General features: G+C 41.6%; 3 protein-coding genes and 1 pseudogene across 8 annotated transcripts in view; 2 read left to right on the top strand and 2 right to left on the bottom strand.

Moving 5' to 3' along the window:
* The window catches only part of TK2 (thymidine kinase 2), a 71,825-nt gene that overhangs the window by 22,000 nt on the left and 24,270 nt on the right, over window positions 1–25,555 (bottom strand). For 4 of the 6 annotated variants that reach the window (XM_016162756.2, XM_016162766.2, XM_016162776.2 and 1 more), the window contains one exon: window positions 1,166–1,197. In XM_016162756.2, coding sequence (XP_016018242.2) covers window positions 1,166–1,197 — 32 coding nt within the window. Of the gene's footprint in view, window positions 1–1,165; window positions 1,198–1,759; window positions 2,084–2,123; window positions 2,337–25,555 lie in introns of those variants that run through there. The other 2 variants (XM_016162743.2, XM_016162750.2) reach the window with 2 other exon arrangements.
* CKLF (chemokine like factor) lies at window positions 6,236–13,205 on the top strand. The gene is made up of 4 exons (XM_016162847.2): window positions 6,236–6,386; window positions 7,242–7,400; window positions 10,555–10,650; window positions 13,089–13,205. The coding sequence occupies exons 1-4, from the start codon at window positions 6,309–6,311 to the stop codon at window positions 13,203–13,205; spliced, it is 450 nt and encodes a 149-aa protein (XP_016018333.1). The 5' UTR covers window positions 6,236–6,308.
* On the top strand, window positions 13,776–25,448 carry LOC107519813. Its single transcript, XM_016162862.2, has 4 exons — window positions 13,776–14,252; window positions 17,211–17,369; window positions 23,764–23,862; window positions 25,290–25,448. The coding sequence occupies exons 1-4, from the start codon at window positions 13,776–13,778 to the stop codon at window positions 25,446–25,448; spliced, it is 894 nt and encodes a 297-aa protein (XP_016018348.2).
* On the bottom strand, window positions 16,846–16,976 carry LOC118611917 (annotated as a pseudogene).

Here is a 25,555-nt window from a genome sequence, read left to right as displayed (position 1 = left end):
TGAAAATAGAAGTTAAGCATCCTCACAGTAGGAAATACAGAGAATTAAAAGAATAAAATAAAAATCACTCATAATTCCAAATAAGCACCATTTAGATTTTTAATCAGAACCAAGCGCTCCAGAGGAAAACGGGCTCAGATGCCAAAGACCCCACCAGAAGAACGAAAATATATATTGTTCTATTAAAGATTATGAGAAATCTTCAGTAAAAAGGAAACTTGCCCAAGTATTCAACAACTGGTAAATAAACAAGTGTGGTACATCCACACAATGGAACACTATTTGACAAAAAAAAAAAAAAGTAATGAAATACTGGTATATGCTACAACATAGATGAACCTTGAAGACATTATGCTAAGTGAAAGAAGCTAGACCCAAAAAACCAAATGTTATACGATTCCATTTTATAGGAAATGTTCAAAAAAGAAGGCAAACCCATAGAGAGGAAGTAGATTAGCAGTTGCCTGAGGCTGAGGGAGTGACTGCAAATAGCTATGAGGTTTTCCTAGTGACAGAAATATTCTAAATTAGACTGTGGTGATGTTGCACAACTCTGTAAACTTACTAAAATTCACTGAATTGTACACTTAAAATTAGTAAATTTGACGGTATGTAAATAAAAATAGAGCTGTTTTTTAATAAAGGAACCCAGTTTAATTTCATTTAGCATTCAAAGAATTAAGACTCCTCATGCCCCAAATTCTCTCTCCCTTTCTCATACACACCCACAGTTAACATATCCCAACTTTCCCTTAACCAAACTGACAATTTCTACATCATTAAAAATTTGTAATATTTCTTTTTTTTCCCTCTATGGACAGTTTATATAGTATTTCATTTGGATCATATTTTATATCTTTTTTTTTCACCTCTTATGTAATGAGTACCTTCCCAGGTCATTAAATATTTTTCAAAAACAGGATTTTGAATAGCTGAATAATATTCCATCATATAAAATAACCCATGGCCTCTGTGGTGGGAATCTCAGGCCCAGGGATGGAGACAGACTTCTCTATCCCTGAAGAACCTTTTGTATATGTTTTTTACTAGATGCATATATTCCTTTGCTCCTCTCCTCAAAAAAAAAAAAAAAAAAAAATAATAATAATAATAATAATACACACACATTATCCTACACTGGATAGTACACATAAAAGAGACTTACCACTAACTTGTTCTCTTTTTCATTTTCTTTATCTACGAGAAAAAAAAAAGGAAATCAATTTTTAAACTGTTTTAAATTATTCACTGTTGTACTAACTTACTAAACTACCACAAAGACAGTAATTTTTATGTTTGCTCCCTAACCAAAAAATGTTTTCCAATGATACCTGGAACCTTCGATGGGTTGAGGCAGACCCATTACAGCTGTCTAGCTGTGTGGGACACTATGCAACTGCTGCTTGGGTCCTTTTGGCACACTGGGGCCCCAAGTGTGCTCAGTTTTTTTTTTTTTAACTTAGTATATTATACTTTCCATTTTCCACACATTTTATATTTACGAGCCTCACAGATGGGTGTCGGGCAAGTTAAAACGTCTCCACTCACAGCACCTGGGTAAGCATTGGGTTCGGTCCAGGACTGACATCTCAGCCCACCCACAGCACAGGTGATTATGAGATGCAACCGAACAGCCCAAGGCCAAAGAAGGAACTTAGCTATAACAGCGGTTCCCATGTCTGAAGGGGAGGGTCTCCGCTCCCTATGAGAATGAGGGCACGGAGCCTCAAACACCCGCCACTCACTGGGGGCTGGTTACCTGCATCTCCTAGCCTGTCTCCCTCAAGGCCAAATGAATCAGACCAGGAGTGGTACGGGGTACTGAAGCAGCCCCCACGCATGGGAAGTGGGGTTCTTTCTGCTCATTAGAAGGTTTCCGAGCTTCGAACAGACCTGGAGCCCCAGGGCCCCACCCACTTGCTGCTGGCTCACTTCTGGGTACCAGCCAGTGGCCGTCCCCGCCCCTCCCCTCGGCCACTGGGAGGAAATCCTGGTGCCTTGGAGGAGTTTCAGGTGTAGGCGGGTCCCGGGAGCCAAGGGAGGGGAGTGGGGCGGACCCCGCTGAGCGCCAAGACCGGGGCCTCATCCTGCGGCCAGCGAAGTGGGATGGAGAGATGCGTTACCCCGAGGCCAGGTGCGGCGCTGCGACCCCCGCGTCCCTAGGCCTGAGGCAGGGCTCCCGGGCCCCTGGCGACGGCGCAGCGTTTGGAGACCCCAGCTCCGCAGCGGCCGCAGGAGCATGGTCCAGCGGACGAAACCGGCGCGTCCAGACTTCCTTCCTGTGCGAGTCAATTTGAGTCGGCGCGAGAGCGGCGCGAGCGCAGCCGGGCGACCGCCTAGCGTCAGCACGCCGCCTCCTTCACCGCGCCGGCCTAGCCGTGGCGCCTGCTGGGGCCGGGCTTTAAAGAGACACCGTCACATTTCACACTCTCCCACAGGGAAAACAAAGGCGAAGGGTTTGCGTTTGCGGCCAGGAAATCTTCCTGCTAACGGGACACAGGCAGAACGAACCCGTGATTTGGCAAGACTAGGGGGTGGATGGATAGCCAATAATACCAGCAACAGATCGGTATTATTGTAGATGACTTAATTGAGCACCTGTTCTATCTAGGCAGCTGACATCATTTATACTCCCCACCAACCCTGTCAGTGGATATTGTCACTCCCAATCTCAGAGCTGAGCTGATCCTCAGAAACTTAGGTAACTTGTTTAAATGATCAGAAGCATTCATTATGGAACAGAGCTGGAATTCAAGCCCAACTCTCTCTCTTACTCCACAGCCTGTGCGCTCTGTCCTCTGACCTTAGACATAGCCACAGTCTGGACTACAAAAATACTGGATCCCTCAGGAAAGTGTTTAAAAAAAAAGAAAAAGACAACAACAAAGAATCCTAAAATTTGTATGGAACTACAAAAGACTGAATTAGCCAAAGCAATCCTGAGAAAGAACAAAAGTTACCTGATTTATTTCAAACTAATACTATGAAGCTACAGTAATCAAGACTGTATGGTACTGGCACGAAAACAGACACATAGATCAATGGAAAAGAATAGAGAACCCAGAAATAAACCCATGCATATATAGTCAATCTATGACAAAGGTGGCAAGAATATGAAATGAGAAAAAGACAGTCTCTTCAATAAATGATGTTAGGAAAACTGAACAGCTACATGCACAAGAATGAAACTGGACCACTATCTTATACCATATAGAAAAAAAATTCAAAATTGATTGAAGACTTGAATGTTAGACCTGAAACCACAAGACTCCAAGAAGGAAACACAGGCAATAACCTCTTCAATATCTGTCTTGGTAGTATTTTCTTGGACCAGTCTCTTCAGACAAGGACAACAAAAGCAAAAAAAAAAAAATTAATGTGATTACATCAGACTTAAATGTATTTGCACAGTGAAGGGAACCATCAACAAAATGAAAAAGGCAACCTATTGCATGGGAGAACATATTTGTGAATAATACATCCAATAAGGGGTTACTATCCAAAAAATATAAAGAACTTAAACAACTTAACATCAAAAAAAACAAACAACCTGATTTAAAAATGGGCAGAGGACTTTAATAGACATTTTCCCAAAGAAGAGGTACAGATGGCCAACAGGCACGTGAAAATATGCTCAACATTACTGATCATCAGGGAAATGTAAATCAAAACCACAATGAAATATCACCTCGCATCTGTCAGAATGACTATTATCAAAAAGACAAAAAAGTAACAAGTGTTGGTGAGGATGTAGAGAAAAGGAAAGCCATGTGCATTGCTGGTGGGAATGTAAAATAGTGCAGCCACTATGAAAAATAGTATGGAAACATTCTCAAAAAATTAAAAATAGAACTAGCATATGATCTAGCAATTCCACTTCTAAGTATTTGTATGAAAAAGGAAGCCAAAAACATTAATTTGAAAAGATATAAGCACCCCTATGTTCATTGCAGCATCATTTATAATAACCAAAGTGTGGAAGCAACCTGTGTCCATTGACAGATGAATAGATAAAGAAGATATGGCATATGTGCATATATATACATGTATACACATTAGAATATTACTCAGCCATGAAAAAGAATGAAATATTGCCATTTGCGACAACATGAAAGGACCTACAGAATATTATGCTAAGTGAAGTAAACTGGACACAGAAAGACAAATACCATTTAATTTCACTTATACATGGAATCCAAAAAGCAAAACAAATGAACAAACACAACAAAATAGAAGCAGGCTCATAGATATAGAAAACAAACTGGTGGTTACCAGAGGGTGGATAAAATAGATGAAGAATATTAAGAGGTAGAAACTTCCAGTTACAAAATAAATAAGTCAGGGGGTGTAATGTACAGCATAGGGAATGTAGTCAATAATAGTGTAATAATTTTAATGGTGACGGTTGGTTCCTAGACTTAGTATGGGGATCATTTCATAATGTATATAAATATTGAATCACTATGATGTATACCTGAAATTAATAGGATATTATATGTTGATTATATGTCAATAAAACAAAAACAAGACAACAGACGCAAAACAGAGTTGCTTATGCTACTAAATCCCACATCACCAACCAAAACTTAGGTTATAGTTTTGGCTCTCCCAGAAATGGTTTCTTAAACTAGTCAATCAGGAATCGCTTGATCAGCACTAGCAAGGTAATCTGCCTGATAGACTCCTCTCATCCCCTAAAGGAAAGTAACCCTCGCAATAACCAGCCAACTTTTGCCTAGGATAACTTCCTTCTTCCTGCTCCCTTTTGCACATATAAAAGTCTTTCATTTTGTACAGCTCCTCGGAGCTCTTTCTATCTGCTAGGCTGGATATTGCAAAATTCAAATCAATTTTTGCTCAAATAAACTCTTAAACTTTTTAATATGCCTAGTTCATCTTTTAACGAAGGCACAACCAATATTGTATAGACAACTAAGGGGTGGGGAGTAAGCCTGTAAAACCTACCCATAGTCAGGTAGCAAAAGTTTAGCCCAGGAGTGAGGTAGATAGGGCCCAGACCCTGCAACCTAAGCTGTCTCAGTAAGGAACAGTGACTGTGTGTATGTGCCCACTCCAGTGCTTGGATGGAGGGGTTTCCCCACTCTCCCAGGAGTGCAAGGTACTAGAAGTCACCTCATGGACAGGGAAAAATAAGTCATTTGTGAGAGAGTTTACTCAGCCTCTAAATCTGTTACCAGCAAGTAGAAAGCCCACCTAGTGCTTCCTATAATATCTGTCAGACACCTAGCACAGGGCAAGTGTGTGCCCTCCATTAACACATTTCAAGATTAAGGTCAACATTTTTTGTGAGTGATTGGGAATGAGGCTGATGGAGGTACCTGCTGATCAGATTTGCCTGACATGGATTGAAGCTGAGTCCATCAGGATCCAAAGAGGACTGAATAGACTGGGGTTGTGGCCAAATGATCCAAGACAGAATTTAAATCCCCGAAAATGAGCCAGGCATACTTCATATCCCTAAAAAGAAAGGCTCCAAGATAGTGGAGCTGTGGCTTCACAGGAGCATTTGTGAAAAACACAGAACTGAATTTCCTGAAGGGCCACGGGCTGTTCTATGTTAGAACAAGCACCCGTGGGAAGCCGAAATAAAAATATGCACAACAGGTTCACAAACCCAGACTGTGATCCCCTCTCCCCTGGGGAGTGGGGATGGGGGGAAGGGAGAGGAACGAAGTATGAGGCCCAGACCATGAATTCGGACTACACATATTCTACATCTACTATGTGCCAGACTCCGAGGACCCTGCAGGGCAAGCAGAGTGGCGGGTCCCTCTGCTTTTGTGTCATTCAGAGTCTTAGATATGTACACAACAGCTAATGATAAATTCTATGAGAAAGTGACCGTAGCTGTTTCAGATAGAGTAACCAAGGAGGTGGCAGCCACTGCCCTTCTTTACCTCCTCCTCCCACCCTCAAAGAGCACTTCCTGACAGCAAAGCTCCTGTGGAGAGCAGGACAGCAATTATCACTGGTGCCTGGCAGGGCGGGGGGCGGGGAGCTGACGAGGAGCTGGTGGGTGTAGCTCTCCTCAAGATCCGGGGAAACGCAGCGGGCGCCCTCAAGCGGCCGGTTGAGGGCAAGCAGCCTGGGGCGCATGCCCGTTCCGCGGAGCTGGGCGCGTGCACGCCCGAGAATGGGAATCCTAGCAGGGCGGTGCGAGGACGGTGCACCGGCGGTGCGAGACCGCCGCAGCAGTTGCAGCGGGCGCGCGAGGCCGGGTGGAGCAGTGAGCTGAGAGGGTGGGTGGGGCCCGAAGGGCAAGTACTGTAACTAGGTCTGTGGCTGCGATGTCGACCCTGAAGCTGAAGTCGAAGCATCGCCCCTTCTGCTTCAGCGTGAAAGGCCACGTGAAGATGTTTCGACTGGTGAGGGTTGGCTGTGGGGTGGAGGGCAGTATGCAGCCATGGTCACAGGCAGTGAAATGGCTGTAAAGTAGTAAGTAGAATGCCCTGTCTTCTCTTCCAACCTTGTTTTTATCAAGGCTGCCCTAGAGGCAAGGCATTTCACTAAGCAGCAGGTCAGGAGGGGAAAAATAAGGCACTGTCTTCCCCTTCAGGAGCTTTACACACATATTCGTAAAGCAAAATCAGCATATCTACCTGAATGGCCTACACTTGAATCCAAAGCCAGGTACCCAGGTTACCAGGTGAGGCAGCTGCTGTTGTACCACTCAGAAGCCAATACGATAAGACTAAGGGGTTTCCGTGCATGCTGTGTCTACTTACTATAAGCCAGAAGTCTGATGTGACCCAACTTAAAGCTGATACAGCCCAGAACCAGGACAATGGAACTGCCTGTTTCTGGGGCATTGGACCTACCAGGAGTATTGCAGTCAGCTCTGAACAGAAGTTTGGAGAGAATGAATCATCATTTGGAGTAAGGTGGCCTGGCTAGTTAGAGAAATAGAAACTATCAGGAGAATATGTTGAAAGAATTTAAGAAAAAAGGGGAAGGAAAAAATAATTTTAAAATGTTAAAGAAGTGACATATAGGACAGGAGATGGAAATAGAAGTTAAAGGGAAACAGTTAATATGAGGAATAATTTTATTTTGAGAAAGCTCCCAAAATTAAATGGCCAATTAGTGAGGACATTATAAATAGCTAAATAAACATGGCAGAAAACCATTCATTTAGCTATTTTAGAAATGATCATTTTTACAGCTTAAACTTGTGTTCAGTAATCATTGAATAAATCATGTTTGTTTGTTTTTTCTTATAGGCACTAACTGTGACGTCTATGACCTTTTTTATCATCTCACAAGCCCCTGAACCATACATTGTTATCACTGGATTTGAAGTCACCATTATTTTCTTTTTCATAATTTTATATATGTTCAGACTTGATCGAATAATTAACTGTATATTTTGGCCTTTGCTTGTAAGTGTTCAGTTTCATCGTTAAAATTAACTACTTTTTCCTGCCATAGTGAGACATTTTAATAAACTCTATTCTTTAGTTTTCTTAAGCTTGTAAAGAATGTCTGATAGGCTTAGAAAGGAAGCACTCTACCCACTGCTTTGTGCTCTGTATTGTCCCTGGGGGATTCTTAGGGGACCAGGGAAGTCACAGAACATAAATTCTCCTCTGAGCTCCATCTAAAGCTGACCCTTCTGTTAGGAGAATTCACTTTAATGTAGATCTTCTAAAGAAGTTTAAATTTAAGATGATGATCAATAAAATAATAGAACATTTTAAATTTTTAGCTCCCTTTCAAATGGGTGTTGATATGGCCTCAAAATTGGGGAATAGAAATGGAGGCAGATAATATAAATATCTACATCTTATACATCCCTGATAAATGGAAAACCAAAATACTTAGGGAGGGTCAATAAAGCACAAAATTATCTTACTTAAAAATGTCTGCAATTGTTAATGCTAAATAATTTTAAGCTCATCTTGTAGAACCTTATTTGGTAGCATACGGATTTCACCTACCAGACTCAAAGCATTAAGAATAACTGCCCAGCAATGTCCAAATGATTCTGTAAATCATCAGACAAGTTGAAGATATTAGTTAAGCTCTATGTGGTCCTTCAGCCTGGAATATAAGCTGGTTCTAGGAAAAACTGAGTGACTTCGCCTCCCTCTCCTCTTTCAAGTCTTATCCCCAGCATCCTATCTCTACAGGTCTCCCTCCTGTGACCCTCTGCTGCACTTGTGTCATCCTTTCAAAGTGCTGATATCTAAGCTGATAACCCCTATTACAGAAAGAGAACTTCAGAGCTATTCTCAAACCATAAGCATGCCTTAAAGTGGTACCTTCTGGAACCACCTTTGAAGGGCAATCATGAGCATTTCAGACTAATCACAGGATGAGAAAGTCCCAAAAGGGGAAAGCTGGCAATTAGATAGGATCTTCATAGCACCTTTCCAAGCCCCTATTTGATCTACACTTTAGAGCTGGACCTGACTGGAAGGAGGTCTAGGAAAAGAGATTACAAATCCTTCCTCAGTTGGCTCTCAGAGTACATAACATCATTTAGTGGTAGAAAGGGCTAAGCTAAATAATTCCAAGGATTTCTTTAAAAAAATGATGAACATGTTCCACATCTTCAAATTAATTATAAGTTAATTTTGTACTCAAAATTCATAGTTGGTTAGTTGCTCTTCATACTCTGCTTTTCCAGGGTTAATAAAACTAACACATTTTATCATTTACTTTTCTCCAAACTAAGAATTCTCTGAAGCTTCTTCTTACATGTCCAAGTAATAAACTTGGAGCCCTAAATTTAACAGAATACATTGAGAGAGAGAGTGGCCTATGTGTATCATACTGAGTGTCTAAATCTCTCAGGATAAAACTTTACCAATATTGTAATCTTTGAGAAATGGTGCTATATGGTCAATTAAGTTATTACTCTGTTAGGAAACCCAAGTCCCTCTCTACTCTTGATCTAACTAAATCATTTATTCAACAATGTTAATAAGTATCTGCTAATCCCAGATTCTGTAATGGGTTCTCTGATAAGACAAAACACAAATCTCTACCTGAGAAACTTTCAAGGTAGCCAGGAAGACAGATGAGCAATTAATTCAGTGTAATAGGTGCTGTGACAGATGTACACCAGGATGGTGTGGAGGCGCCCAGCCAGGGAAGGGGACCAAATAATAACAGGCTTTCCTGAAGAAAACTGCCTAAGCTGAGAGCTGAAAGATGAAAAGTAGTTAGCTGACTGATACGGGGATGAAAGCGCTTTTCCCGTAGAGGGAGCAATGTACCTGAGGGTGTAGGAGGAGAAAGAGTATGCCCCTCAAAGACCTGCAGGTAGTTCTGAGTGGCTAATACTGAGCTATAAAGAGAGGAGCAAGAGCAGAGGCTTCAGAGGCAGAAGGAGGTCGGAGCATGCAAGGCTTTGTATTCCCTTAGTTTTAACAGAAAAGCCACTGGAAATTTTTGGAAGTTTTTAAGTAGGAGAGTGTGACATGATCAGCTTACATTTTAGGAGATAGCACTGGTGGCAGTGTTACTAATGGCTTAAAGAGGAACAAAACTAGAGATAGGTCTCGGAAACCACTTAAAAGTCTATTGCCATAATCCAGGCATGAAAATGATAAAGGCCTGAACGAAGGTTATAACAGTAGCTGGAGAGAAAGAGGATGTTAATGAGGTGAATGGATAGGACTGGGTAACTAAGGAGAATCAAGGATACCTGCCATTTAAATAACTATCTTGAGAGAGAAATGAGATAGAAAGTATAGGAGGAAGAATAGGTTTAAGGAAGGACCAGGGAGACTGGTACCTAATGGGTTCAGTTTGAGAAATACTAGGTTTTAGTTGCATGTAGGGTATTCAGACAGAAAAGTTCAGTACAGGTCTGAAGCTTAGGAGAGAGGAGTTAGAGCTTCAGCTTTGGGAGTCATCACCTTGTGATGGAAATGAGCTCCAGGACTGGCCTAAATGGCTCAGAGAGAATATACAGCAAGCTAATGGTAAAATTGGGAAATATCAACATTGGGGTGAAAAGCAGGGGTGACCAGAGAAAGGCAGGAGAGGACCCAAGGGAGACCCATGTCACAGAAGCCAAGAGATGATAGCATTTCAAGAAGAAAGGAGTGGATAATATTACATGTAAAGGGAGACGGTCCAGAAAAAAGATATATTCACTGACTATTAATAGAGTCCCCTGGAGACCAGTACCAGAGTGGTTTGCCTAGAATGAACAGGTGACAGTAAAGCTGTGGGAATAGTCAGACTGAGCAGGAAGGAGAGACAACTGTAACTAGAGGGACCCCCCACTGAGTTGAGCCAATCTGGTCAGGGACAAAGAAGGGTAATGAACAGAATGAGGTCCCTGCAGAGTGGCCACGGGAATGGGAGCCAGTGCGCAGTTGGAGAAGTTGCTTGGGATTCTTTTACTGTTACAAAAGTGAAGGACACAAAGATGGCTGAAGATTCCTATTAATCTGGTGGGGATGGGGAGTGGATGCCAGGAAGGTACTTTGTAAGTATTTCTGCCTGATAGCCACTATCTTCACTGATTAGGAAAGGAATTGGTCATGTAAAGCTGACCTTTTAATTCTGTGTTCTCAGGATATTATCAACTCAGTGGTAACAGCAATATTCATGATGACCGTATCTGTGTTGGCAATGATCCCAGAAACCACAATATATTTGGTCCTTGGAGGGGTAAGTGGAGTCCTCTCCGATTTCTTCCTTTAGGTTTGATCAGAATTCAGGTTTACTTGAAAAATAGATGTAAGAACAGAAAACTATACTATATTCATCCTATGGCTCCTAGGCCAGTATACAGTACCCGGTGGCTTAGTATTTTTTTTGTATGAATACATGCCTTAATAATTAACGTGAAGGAATGTGATTTCACACTAAAACTGAAGTGAACCAAATAAAGAGGTTCTTACATATTTCTCTTAGGTATGTGGTGCTAGACTAGACTAGAGAAAACCTAGACTAAGAAAAGCTACTGGAATCAGTTACAGTACTTAGCAAACACATCATTAATAACGTTCATAGCTCTCCCTTAAAAAAGAAAAAAAAAACATACATCCATTCGTGAAAATGAGAGATTGTTTTGAGCTCAGTTATTTCTTGTCCACATCCTTCTTCAGGTGGAATATAATAGATGTCTCATAATAAGGCGATAATGGTAGAAAGCCTTATAACTAAAGAATTATCTTGAACACTGCTTGAAGAGCTACGAATCAGTTCAATTAGACTTTATGCTGGGAGGCAAGGCAAAATAAAAGCGTCGAGTAATATAGTTGAAATAGTAGCATCTGATATTCTTCTGAGATTTCTTATAAGAGGCTCAAAATCATTTGGCTTTTCTAGGTTCTGATCCAGAGAAGTGAATTGGAAAATTCTTCTTAAATGAATTCCCCTCTTCCTTCCTTGTCTTTTCATAGTATGGGCCATTTAGAAGAACTGACTCAGACAGCCATATATATCAGAATCCATGGTTTGTATCTCTCACTTAGGAGAACCAACTATTCTCAGATAGCCGTATATGTCAGAATCTATGGTTTTTCATCCCCCTTATTAGATTTTTCATCTCCTTAGAGCCTAATGCTTAGGCCCTAATAGACTTCATGAGGTATGATAATTATTATAGAAATGAAATAATGCTGTAACAGCAATTTCCCCCAGTTGCCTTTAAAGATAATCTTATCTCTCTACAATGGAGAAAGAGAGACAAGGCAAAGGTCTTTTTTTGGAATTTACTTTCATCCACTTATTTACTCATTCATTCATTCTTTAAGTACACTTCGATAGGTGCTGACAAAGTGTAGAGCTGTGCTGTCCAGTGCGGTAGCCACTGGTCACATGTGGCTCTTGAGCATTGGAAATGTGGCTGGTCTGTATTGAGATGAGCTGTATGTATAAAATACACACTGGATTTCAAAGACCCCCCCCAACAAAATATAGAGTATTTCATTAATAACTTTATTATGTTGACGACATGTTAAAATGATAATATTTTGAATATATAGGGCTAAATAAAATATATTCTTAAAATTTCACTCATTTTTATTTACTTTTTGATGTGGCTATTAGAAAATTTAAAATTAATTATGTAGCTTACATCGATGACTCACATTATATTTATTTTGGTCGACACCGAACTAGAATGTGAGCCTTTTCCTCAAGTCGCTTAGAGCCTAGTACAGGAAACAGACGTGCAAACAGCTATCTGTAAGCTGTTGACAGTACTTTGGGGTACAGAAAAGAGGAAGTAACTGCTTCTCTCTGGCAGTGGAACTGCAGCAATAAAAGCAAAAAAGGGGATGGAGGAGCCAGCAACGTGCAGAGTACCAGAGTCATGAAAGGATAGGTAGGAGGTACTTAGTGTGGTGAGAACCTAGGAAGCCGCACTTGAGATTCAGAGGAAAGGAGCTGTGTCTGGAGCCAGAAAGCCAGACCTCTAGGCTGTTGGATGGAACTGACCAAACAGCATGCAAGGAATATGACACCCCCCTTCTCAGGCCCAGGCACCAACTCTCAAAGATCCATAAGAATACCTCAAGACCATGTTATAGTTTATTCCCTTTACCTCAATTTTATTTGTCTAAGGCCTCTTTAGAATCACACCCCTTATGTGGGTGTAGCCCAGCCTTTGAGAGTTCACTTTGAATCACCTTATTACTCCAGGTCTCCAAAGCTTTCATCGCAGCGACTATGGTTTAACTGAGCTAGTGTTAGCTTTGACTCTCTCTCCAGTAAAGTTTTCAAGAAGTAAGTCAAACAGTTGAACATTGGAGATATAAATGTTGACTGATAACTAAAGATTAGTAGGGCTTTAAACAATACATCCAGGAGCGTAGTCAAGAGATCCAGAGGAGTATTTATTTCAGGGCCCATGCCACTTCAATATTATTTCTGCTCACTTAAATTATCTTTTCCCTTTCTCTAGGCCGTAACTGGGAAAACCTGGGAATGAGGATAAACGATCTCAGAGGTCTCCTCTCATTTTAGTATCAGGTAGCAGTGTAGGGAGCAATCCCAGGGCCCTAGCAAGGAAAGGAAGCCAGTGAGCATACCACCTAAAACCTGTGAATGACAGAAGTCCAGATCACAGCTGCAGCAGTGACACATGTCTTTGTTTCCAGGTGTTTGGACTCCTGGTAGTGGTGTGCAGCATTGCCGACGCGACTCTCATGTACCGGAAGCTTCTATTTAATCCGAGTGGTCCTTATCAGAAAAGTGCTATTCATGACAAAATATAAGTTTTATGGTTTTAAATACATATATACACACACATATATATGTGTATATATATATGTGTATATATATATTTTTTAGGCAGTGCTAAGTATTAAACATATGTCGTTATTCTTGCACACAATTTCTGCAGTTGTTCTCATTTTAATCTCAATATGGGAGCTAGAACAACTTTAGGAACTCTGCACCCAGCATTCACCCTTACTATAACTTCCAAGAAAGTGCTGGAAACGCTTGGATGGGAATGGATAGGCTTTTCCTGCTCCTGGGCCTGGGTGTCAAAGAAGGCACTGGAACCACCCTAAATAGTTTCCGGAGCCCTCTTGCTGACTGGCTGGCAGCACGGAGGTGGTGAGGTTGAGACACTGAGCTCCCAGGCTAGGCAGGCGCGTTATATCCGGGGTGGCTGGAGGGCTCGGTTTGTCCTCGGGCAGTGAGAGCTGGGTGCGCGCGAGGAATAATCAGCTGGCAACCGTTGGGGCGCGACGCTGGTGGCCAGAAACAGCTGGCCACCGCCGCCGTGCAGGATCAGGGACACAGAGCCAGCCTGACATAGCCAGGACCCCGGGTCCACCATGGATTCTGAAAACGCCAAGAAACCTCCGAGTGACTTGCAATCCGAGGAAACACCCCAGAAGGATACGATACACTTGGGGCATTCTGCTCCCGGGCGTCCTGAGCACTCAGCAAATGAAGCACCCTCGGCGCGGCCACCTACACGCTCAAGGCCGTCCACACAGCCCCGGCGTCCAGACGCCAGTGCGCCCACCACACCCTCAAAGACGCCCGCGACGCCCGCTGAACACCAAAGGCCCACTGAACACCAAGGGCCCCCTGAACACCAAAGGCCCACTGAACATCAAGGGCCCCCTGAACACCAAGGGCCCCCTGAACACCAAGTGCCCACTGAACACCAAGTGCATTTGAGCAAATCAAAGACGGAGGCCATCCAAAAGCGTGCCAAGGGCCGAGCCAGAGTCCCGCCCCAGTTCAGGGACAGCTTCAAGCGTTTTTTCTTCTCACCCACGGGAGCCTTGAAGGTCGCGCGGCTGGTGAGTAGAGAGCGCTGTTGCCCGGGCTGAGCAAATACAGGGCGGATGCAGGCCGGATGCAGACCTCAGCCTCGGGAAAGTTGCCCAGGGCCCCTTTGCCAGTAGTCACCCTTGTTTTGCCTCACCTTTCCCCGCAACCTCTCCTTTTGCTCCTCCACACACTCAAACCTTACTACGAAATTTGATTTCTCTTTTCCTGTCTTTGATATTTCTCAGGCTTCCCCTCTCAAAGGGATTAGTTAGGGAAGCAATGAAGATAATAGCAGAAACATGTAAATTAGCAAACACAAATAATAGAACTGACCAATAAAACTGATAAACCACTGGCCATATAACAGGAAAAAAAGCAGGGAGCAGAGGACATACATTCAAAGGTAGAAACCAGAAAGGGAAAATAACCACGAACACCAAAGGAACTGAAACGATCCACAAGAGTACTTTGCAAAACAAGGAAATCTGAATAATTGGATGAAACAGTTGGTTTTCATGGAAAATATAAATTACCAAAACTGATCCCAGAATAGAAAAACACCTAAACACACCAATATAAACACAGAAGAAAATGAGAAAGTATCAAATGAGTGTCTTTCAAAAATGGGTCAGACTCAGGCTTTTTCACAGGTTAATGCTTTCAGACCTCCATGGAATAGAATTCTGATACTATTTAAAGTTTTTCAAAGCATAGAGAAAGAAACACTTCTGAACTATTTTTACAAAGTCAATATAACACTGATATCAAAACCAGACCAAGGTCAGAAAAAGAAAACTAAATAGAAATCTTACTTGTATCAAAGCAGTATGTTTTTTCTCATTTATTCTTTAGAAAAATAGGAGTGTATTGGACAGTGACACTTTCAGTTTTTATGTATGCCACTCATAAATAAAAACACAACTATCTATATTAATGCCTCTATTTAGAGAAGTAGAGGCTATAATTTCAGCTCACATTACATAATATAAAACTACAAAGTTTACCTGCATTGTTAGAAAATAATACCCTCCAACCAACTCTTTTAAAAATAAGATGTCCCAACTTTTTCAGAAACTTTTATGAATACAATATTACCTTTGTCCTTATCCTCTTTTATTTCTTCTTTTTAAGACTTATATATGATTTTACTGTTTGGAATTTCTGATAAATCAGAATTTAAGATGATAATTACAGATTTTGTGACAAAACTACAATATTTACACATTCACATATAGCACAATGTAGTGGTCAAGTATTAGTAATGGTAATAAACTATTAAAGTAATAAGAAAATCATCATTTTAACAATTTAAATGTAAAGTAATAAGTATTAATAGCAGAAAATATTCATCAATACTTTTAAAAATACGCCATGAAGAACAGCATGATTCAATGTTAAAACTATTAAACTAATCCAACGTATTATAAATAAAAGGAGAAAAAATTAGGAGATTATATCAAGTAAGGTACAAAACACATTTGACAAAATTCGACATTCATATCTGATTGCAAAAGAGGGAGGAGACCAGTAAAATAGGAATACATAGATATTTCATTGACATTTTCAAAATAAACCCAGAAGTCAGCATCATATACAATTAAACATCAGATGTATTCCCATTAAAATGAGGGACTAAGATGATGCCCACTATCAACACTGTTACTCAATATTTTTCTGGAACCACTAGTAGTCACAGTTAGGAAGAAGAAAGAAGAACATTTGAAAAGAAGAGGCAAAATATATCATTTCTTTCAGCTGACGTGATCGTATATCTAAAAATCTCAAAGTCAACTGGGAAACAATTTAGAACAAAATAGTTTCTACTAATTCATTAGTAAAAATTAGCAAGCAATCACTTAAAATAGGAAAATTTTTCCTTTACAACAACAAAATATATGATTAAATGAAATAAATTTGAAAGGCTTATGTGAAGAAACTATTAAAACTCTACCAGATATTTAAAAGCCACTAAAATAATTGGAAAGTCATACTTCATTCTTGAATAGTAAGACTAAATTTTGTAATATATTTCCAGATTATAAATTAAATGAAATCTAATTAAAATACCAACAGGCTAAGTTTGAGGAACTTGACCAAGACAAGCATGGTAGGCATAAACATTCTGAGAATGATTACTGAAAGATTGACCAGGTTAGGGGTAATCTGATACAAAATGAATTTCCTATAATTTCAAAAGTACTAAAATAGAAATTGACTAATCAATGTAAGAGAACAGTCTCAAAAAAGACCTGAAAACACCTGATAAAGACTGGATATCAGATCAGTGGGGGAAATACTGGTATTTCCCAATAAATATTGTTGGGATAATCAGAAGCTATTTGGAAAGAAAGCAAGCTGGAGCTGTCCCTCACTCGAGCAAAATCAATATATATTTACTTTGCATTACCGTGTATACATGCTTCTTTCTGGTACAAAATACACACTGTTAACAGTAGTTACTTTTAAGGAGATTGATTAGGGTTGAGTTGAGCAAGGAGAAACTATTGTTGTTGTTGTTGTTGCTGCTGTTGCTGCTATTGTTTTAAGCGAGGCAACACTTGGTTGACCTCACAGATTGCAAGGACCTTGTCGGCTAACAATTCCTTATTTTTTTATTTTTTACACCTACAGCACCTGGTCTTCCTAGTTGTTCTCCCATCCAAGTACTAACCAGGCCCAACTCTGCTTAGTTTCCCGCTTAGCTTCCAAGATCAGACGGGATCGGGCTTGTTCAGGGTAGCATGACAATAGGCTGATTTTTATTTTTATTTTTTTTTTAACTTTCTATACTATGTGCATTTTTATTTGCATATAGCATTTAATCTCAAAATTATTTTTAAAAATTAATAAAAGGTACGTGCAAAACAACACAGAAAATTTCAATGTAATCAGATTTGCATTCTGATTTGAATTCTGACCATTTATAGTTTTTTTTTTTTTTAAATAGCCCATGTATGTTCAAACAAATCCTGTTTCTTTTATTGCAGGGTCTTCTCATAGGAGCATTTGTTTGTTTCATCATCTCTGAAGCCCATGAGTCATACATAACAATAACAGTTGTGGAAGCCTCCATCGTTCTTTGTTTTATTCTAGTATACATGCTAACCCTTCACCGCTTGATGACTTATTTACATTGGCCTTTACTTGTAAGTGTGCATTTTCATAATTCAAATGTAAGCTTTGCCCCAGCCCCAGAGTAGAGGGAGGTTCTCCTCATGTGAAAACACCAGAGCTAGCTCTCTAGGCAAGGACATAGCTTATCTATAAAGGTTCAGGGGAGAAACTAGCCTAATACTCCGATTCTTTGGACCCCTTTGTCTGCAGGACAACCAGCACACTCACCTGCTTCCATCTCCTTATGGTCCTGAACACAGTATTTTTCAGCTTGTCCTAAAGAAAATTTTAATTTGTATATTCAGCAAGTAAATACATTTCTTACCTATTGCTTGTAAAACAGCACATGCTTCTACTTTTCAAACAGCACCCTCTCTAACAGATTATACACATCCTCCCCCCTCAAAAGCAAGGGTAGACATGGAAGAGCTGTGAGAAATTGTCATTTGTCCTCAAAGATTGCAGGAGTCAACCTTTTCACGTGTGTCAAGGGTCCATACTCCCGAAGGGGTGCCAGATGGTGAAGTATTCAGGAAAAGACATTTCATTTCAGAGCCTTCTTCAACAGTTTTTCCCAGAACTTCCTGTTCTTTATCAACTGAAAAATTCCTGAAGCAAGTCCCACAGGTGTCAGATAAGTCCTATTTACTGTGGAGCCTGAGGCTCTGCATCCTCCCAGATGAGAGAGGGACTACAGTTTTGTCCAGATACAGACATGGGCCCAGTTCCTGGCCCTGCACCTTACTAGCTTTTTTCCCCAGAACTTCCCCAGAACTAGCCTGTTTCCCTATCTAGGAAATTCAAGGAAGGAAAAATGTGATGATAATGACTTCCCCATAGGGTTCCTGTCTTTAAAGAAAATAGTACAATGCTTATCACAAAGTAAACATTTGCTACGAAGTGTCCAGCACACCTCATTAGGGTAGTTGGTGGCTCTGACCATTTTATCTTGCACTGTGAACAATCCTAACTGTGAGCCCAGGCCTCTTCCATACCCCCTACTTCCTTATATTACCATTTTTCCATCCTAAAAGTAGGATTGCTTGCTATTAAACTAAAACTCGAAATATTTTCTCAAGTGTCTGAGAGATTTTCTAAAAAGGCTGCTGAGCTCTCGCTGTCCCACAGAGTGCCAAGCGACAGGAAGCAGACAAAGCAAAATCTGAGCAACCTTAATTGGACATATGGAAGACCCTCTTAGTTATGGAGAGCTATAACCATGGAGAGGTTTCTGAGGGGAAACTAAAATCTCTGTCCATGGAAATTTTCAAGAAGGGAAGGTAAAGTAACTGTTTTTGAGCCCATACTATGTGCCAGATACTTTTTTCATATGTATTACCTTATTTAATCCTCACAACAACCGGTGAGGCTGTAGTCATCCCCCATCCCACATTTGACAGGTGAAGAAATTGGATTTAAAGAGATTAAGTTGCCTATGGTCATAGTAGGCACATGGAAACTCAGACATAGCTCAGGTCTGTCTGACTCTAAAGCCCAGACTTTACGCCCCATTGCTTTGTGATAGTTTCTCGAGCTCCACCAGCCCCCTACATCTTTGCTCTTCTTCTCTTATGTTCTCTGCATCTTTTCATATTTCCTCATGGTTTCCTGAAAAATTGGAGCCAAGGGTAAATTGATTATCCTAGGGGAGGAGGTTATAGATCCCTGGGAGTAGGTGATCCATAGCACCAAGGTCAGCAGTTATGGGCAGGGGGACCAGAGCCCTCTGAAGAAAGGTCCACTGTCATAAAGATGGAGAGCTGGGGAGAGCTTCAATTCACCATGCTTTGCCATCAGTTCCAGGGGCAGTGTCCAGGAAGTATCTGAGACAGAGGTGAGAGCTGGGGTCTCCTAAGCAGGAATCATGAAGGTCCTGTGAGAGGAGGAGCTGTCCTCGTAATGCTCACAGGCAGCTCAGGCCAGCTTGTGTAAATTTGCAGGTTTTGGTCAATTCTAATAAAGCCAGGTCCCCTTTTACTACCTCTGCCCTTTGGTGAGAGCATTCTCTTTTCTCTGGGTGACTATGGAATCCCAGAGCGTGCTTCAGAACGCCTGCCTTTTCCTTGCTACTGTCCTCCATGGTGTGGGCCTGGGCCTGGAACAGTACATACATAGATATACCTGGTGAACTCCCAGGAGCTTCACAGTTGGGAAACTGTCATATCACGAAGATTACCCAGTTATTCTAAGCTCAACCAACTAGCAGTACACATACTAAGCAACCACATACTAACCAGCATAGTTGGTCAGGTGGTGGTGATCTAATTGGAAAGTTTTTTAAAAGACCCATCAAAACAGGATGCAAAATTGTGTTCTCTTCTCCTATCCAGTCCCTTTCTTTCTAATCTGCCCTTTCAGATCCCATAAGATGAAGGTTGTATACATATAAGATTGCTCAGAAGGGTAAATTGCTACCACTGGATAGCAACGGGGAAGCCCCAGCATAGTAAGCAATGTGCTGGTTTGATGACAGTATTGGCGCCTACAAGGAAACTGAAACTTCAGAGAGTAGGTACACTTGGAGATGTGTTGACATCAAGCTGCAGGAGTCACTTGGGACCTTATCGAAAGGTTGGTGCAGCAAGCCAGAGAACATGACCTATTTCATATTGTAACTATTTTCAGGCTCTGCACAGGATCAAAGGCCTGCCCACACACTAGAGGTGTCCACCGTCCAGAGCTGTCACTTCCTTTTAGCCCTTCTCTCCAGGCAAGATGGTTTGGCACTCAGGAGGTATAGGGTTAAAGGAGTACTGATTTTAAGAGGCAATTTTCTTAAAGGCTCACGTGAAGATAACTTTCCTTATTCCTCTATTCCCATTCTTGAGAAAGGGTTCAGTGTGAAAGTCACTAGCCGGGAGGTAGAAAGTCTGATAAATCAGGGCTTCAGACGCTCAGCAAGGCAGTATCAAGGAGTACTGGCCTCACAGAAGATGACCTCCTGAGAGGTCTTTAGACTCTGGGACATTATTTTGGCAGTCTCCTTCTCTGGAGAGATGATAGAGCCTTGGCTTGGGGACCTACACCCCAGTCTCAATAGCAGCTTCTCACTTCTGTCAAGGCTATGCCAAGGACCCTGATACCTTGCAGAAGGTGCAGAGCCAACTCTCAGCCAGCCCCTGACTTGTCAGCATGGCTGTGCATCAGAGCTAGTGAGAATACAGCTGTCCTCACCCCACCAGGATGGAGTCACTTTCTCCATTTTTAGACTTCATCATCATTGTACCCACCCTAGTCTAGCGTCATATATCAATGTACCCAAGAAAAGTATTAATTATAATTTACTGTCTTCTGAATAGCCCACATTTTAACACTTTTACATTGTAAAAAATATTATCGGTATGGTCAGAGAAACTGAGCCCTGGTCAAGCAGATGCTTTTGCCAATACAGAGCAATTTTTTAAAAAAGGACATAATATATAAAACTCTGTAGACACGATGATTCGAAAACTATTAGCAATATATTTACATGTATAAGTAAGAAGTATCAGCTTTAGAATGTCTTCTTCAAATAAGATTAATGAAAAACAACAGTTCTGGTGATTTCTGATCAGGCTCTGCCATGTGTTTGGAGAACCCAAGGCGCGAATGGAACCAATGAAAGTTGCAGTTAGCTGACTACCACCTAATGTTTATTCTATATAAATCCTTCTTACAAAGTCTGCATTCTCTGAAGCCAATTTAAATATTTAACTTCTTTTCTAATATTTGGTGACTTTTTTTAAAAGAAAAGCATTCATCATTAAAGCACCTTCTTCTTTCCCAGTTATAATTTTACACTATTTCGTTTGTCTCAGAGAACAGTTTGAAAGCTTTACGGAAAAATAACAGTCAAATAACAAACCCATCTCTCATTCTAGTCAGAGGAGTTTACTTGAGTCAATAGGGAATTTAGTCAAGGGCGGGGAAAAAGATGATGAGTGAGGAAAGCATTTATAGGGGAACCAGAAGTCCCACTGCACGTGAGGAGGCTCAGCTGCAATGTGACTCCAACAAGGAGAACACATATCTCTCTGTCAAAGATGAGGCCTACAAGAGGGTCTGTGCCTAAGGCAAAAGGAAATGGGGTCAGTCAGGAGAAGGCCCTTGGGCACTCAAGTCAGACTGCTAAAGATCACAGCCACTTACTTACTGGCTGAGCAAACCCAGGTAAGTTGCTTCCCCATCTATAAATTGGGGATAATGAGAGTTTGTTGTGAGAATCAAATGAGATCACGTATTAACACCTTGGCACTGTATGTGACACATAGTAAGTGCTCAAGAAATGTGAGCTACAATAGAAATGTTAGGTTGAAGGCAAATATTAGCTCTGAGGGACAGTTCAAGAGAGCACCTCCTTTTGAGTATAGACCAAACTATAACATCCAGTAGTTCAAAGAGGAGACGGAATTATGACAGGGAGTCAGCGATTGATAGGGAGGCTAAGTCTGCATCTGGTTTATTACTATTATCATTATTAATGTACCTTCATCCAAACTCTCAATGATCTATGACGAGAGCTGGTTAATTTTCATCTACACTCTGCTTCCTAGTTCTAAGAGTCCTGGTTCACATCTTTGAATATCTTGATTTACACAATCCTCAGGTGCTAAGCTTCCTACAAAGTTGCAGACTTTTTCGAAGTACCTGCCCCATGTAGCCAGAACTCTTGCTCAGCCTACAGAACCTAGCTGGAACTAACTTCCAACCCTTATCAACCCTGCTCTATGTCCCTCTTCCAGTGTTACCCACCAGGTGCCCAGGTAATAGATATTAGTGCTTTTCCAAGATGTAAGTCACAATCCATGATAGGGCTCCTTGCTCACCAATCTCAACAGGAAGAATACCTGCAAGTTTACAATCTGTGCACATTTTGAGTACAGATATCATGAACCTACATTCTGATACACTATCACTACCAACTTGATGCCAGGCACCTTACCTGATGCTTTCAGATTCATTATGCCATGCAATCATCAGATCAATCCAATGAATCCCAATCATTATCTCCATATTAAAAATTAGCCTATTAGCGCAGAGGGAGATAAAACATGCCCGAGGTCACACATCTATGATTGGTAGCCCAAATGAGTTCATCAACAAAAAACACTCTCACCTTATTTGTCCCATACCATATCGACCCTCCACAGAGAATGCCAAAGATGGGCGCTGCACCATCCTAGCGGGACAGTTTATTTCCTCCTCATTTGGTTGTCCCCATTGGGAGGCAATAGGGAGTTGAGTCCTGACTCAGCTCCTTGGCAGATAGTCAATCTTAGGCAATTTAATCAACCTCTGTAAGCTTCTCTTACATCCTCTTATAATGGAGATCATACCAATATTGACTTTGCAGGGTGTTTATGAGGGTTAAATGAGATAATGACTGGGAAACGCTCGACACACTGGAGTTCCATTAGAGCCGATATAATTTCATACACCAGATGACAGAGCTCCCTGCTGTGTTTGGGCAAGTGCACCAAACAGGCTGACATCACCGAGTCAAGTCGCCAAGGCTTTAAGACCAAAAATGTTCAAATTAGCTATTTGGGCCATATTGTAATTATGTCACTGGGCTTTTGCTTCTCCCCACAGACTGATGCCACTGACGCACTGAGTACCCTCTATTCCATTATTGTTCCACTACCAAAGCCCAGCCTCTGCTCATACTCAGGAGTGCCCCCCTGCCACCCGCCCACTCACTCGCACCTTTTATTTGGCACACGAAGCAGAAGATTGGGCTATCAGTTAAAGAACCCAGTACTGAAATCCACAAGGAAGGATACAAATAGCCTATAGATATCGGGGCAGGCTCAATTCTGGCCACGTCTTAGGAAAAAACAGAAGCCAACAGCACATGCATTCACTCCAGAATATTAGGCCTACTCCCCTAAGGTGGCTTCCTGCTTTCTTGGGATGTGCAAACCTACAGAATAAATATGACCCCACTTCCAAAGGATCCATTCTACCTGCAGATTTAGGAGTGGAATTAAATCAGTAAGGGGCTAACCTAAAATTTTATTTTCATATTAAAACATGTATTGTGGAGTAAAATGAAGCATTTATATTAATTTAAAATTCAAAAACTCAAAAAAAATCCTATTACTGAAGACCAATTTGACTGCCCCAACCTCTAGATTTTTTCATGCTCGTTTTCCTATGCCTTTTAAGAAATGTCTAATGGAAAAGTTGTCAGCCTTTTTTTTTTTTTTATGGTGTTCTTTAATGAAATTAAACCCATTTCTGCTGACAAAGTCCTACCCAGGACCTTAAAAATCACAGAAACTCATGTCTCTGGAAGATATAAGAATTAAGAGGGTTCCTCTTAATATTAATCAAAGGTAAACTTTCAAAAAGGCATCCATCCTTAGATGGGCAATTGACCAATTTAAATATTTCAGGAAACTACATTTTCATGTAAAGTTGACAATTTTCAATTCTGCATTACAGGATCTTATCAACACTTTCATTACAGCTGTGTTCCTTTTAATAGTTGCTATCTTGACAATCCAAGAAAAGGACAGAAGACATTTATTCTATGTTGGAGGGGTAAGTAGAGGCCATTGTGACTCCCCTTAAGATCACTATTTCAAGACTCTCTGGAAAGGGAACTGGCAGACCATCATTATTTCATACACACTATTTTTTGAACTATTGCAACAAGATGCTCTTGTCTATAAATAGGATTTTGACCTTTCTGGACTAGAGAATGATATTTGTAAAGCACATGAAAAGAATGATTATGGGGGGGGGCAGGGAAATCACATTGTCAAACGTGAGTGACCCAGCCTATTCAGGAAGGAAGGAAGTTCCCAGCATGTGCTTCACACAAGGCTAGGCAGGTTCTGACTTAATCTTTACAACTCTCATTTTTACAGATATGGGAACTGAGGTTAAGTACCTTGCCCTGAGTCATAAGACTGGGACTCAAATCCTCATCATATGAAGAGCACAAGATATTGCAGATTAAATGCTTGGGAGATAGTGGGTAGGGAGCAGGGAGGTGAGATTAGTTCAAGAAGACAAGCAAAGGGAACAGAAATTATTCCAGAAAATTTTTTTTTAATTATTTGAATTCATTCCATAATCAGTAAATATTCTGTCAATCTCATTGGAATGTGTCGGGCCTAAACTCAGTGTTGGGAATAGAGTCCCTTCCACCTGGGGGAGCTCACAGATTAGCTGGAGCAAGACCTACCTAGGAAAACTTCATTTAAGCAACCAGAGTGTAAGTGACCATAAAGAGAAACTTCTGAGGCAGACAGGAGCTAGGGAATACCAGGAATCTCAGGTGCTGTGGGCCAGCTGGTCCCTGTCTGCTAACTCAGCCACCAGGCCTTCCCCTACCTGCCAGGGCCTCCTACTCCCTGGTCTCCATCAATTCTTACCTGCATGGCAGGATCCCCTACCACACCTCCATGTCCCCACTGGGCTCCCTGCCTCCAGCATGGTTTACTCTCCATTCACCTCATGGCTACCACAAGTGGGCTTTTATGAGTCTGGCACTTGACCTCTTCTCTTGATAAAGTCCAAAATCCTGCATCTCCCCAGCCTCAACTGGGCCCCCTCCCTCACCAGTTCCAAAGGTCTCAGCCACACCAGATTCCTTAGAGACCTCAGTCTAGTACTGAAATCTAGTCCCCTGGGGAATTCCTTCTCACCCTTTCAAACTTGGCCTGAGTCCATTCCAGCGAGGGACCATCTCAGGACCCCAACCCTACCTGGAGCCTCCAAGGGCCAGCGCCCTTTCTCTAGTCCTTTCCTGGTGTCTCCGGCATCAGGAGAGGTAATTACTGGCAGCAAAACCCATTTCCAAAATCCCTTTCTGTGGGAATGGCAGAAAGGGCCACAACAGATAGTGGAGGGTCAAAGGGGGACAAAGAGGTCGCCCATAGCCCGGGATGGGGATAGGGAAAGCAGGTTGCTGCTGAGCTGCAAAATAACCCGGCCTTTCCTTCCTACTTATCATCTAACAGACCCTGTGTCTCACGGCGGCAATCCTGTGTCTCGTGGATGCAACTCTGGTCACCAAGACGATGAGAAATAACATAAAAAGAGCCCTGGGAATGAAAAAGGAACCCGATCACTCCCTCGCCCAGGCGGAACCCCCGAACCCGCCCAGTAAAAATCTGTGAAGGCGCAGGAAGGCACCCCACCGCTGCATCCTCACAGGCACCCTCTCAGACGTCCACAGTTGGCATCCTCGCAAACATCCTTGTGGGCAAAAGCAGCTGTGTCTCAT

This window comes from Rousettus aegyptiacus, unplaced genomic scaffold, assembly GCF_014176215.1.
Source record: "Rousettus aegyptiacus isolate mRouAeg1 unplaced genomic scaffold, mRouAeg1.p scaffold_m13_p_14, whole genome shotgun sequence".
Classification (NCBI taxonomy): Eukaryota; Metazoa; Chordata; class Mammalia; order Chiroptera; family Pteropodidae; genus Rousettus; species Rousettus aegyptiacus.
The sequence above is the reverse complement of the archived record's forward strand: the minus strand, read 5'-3'. Positions and strand labels throughout refer to the sequence as shown.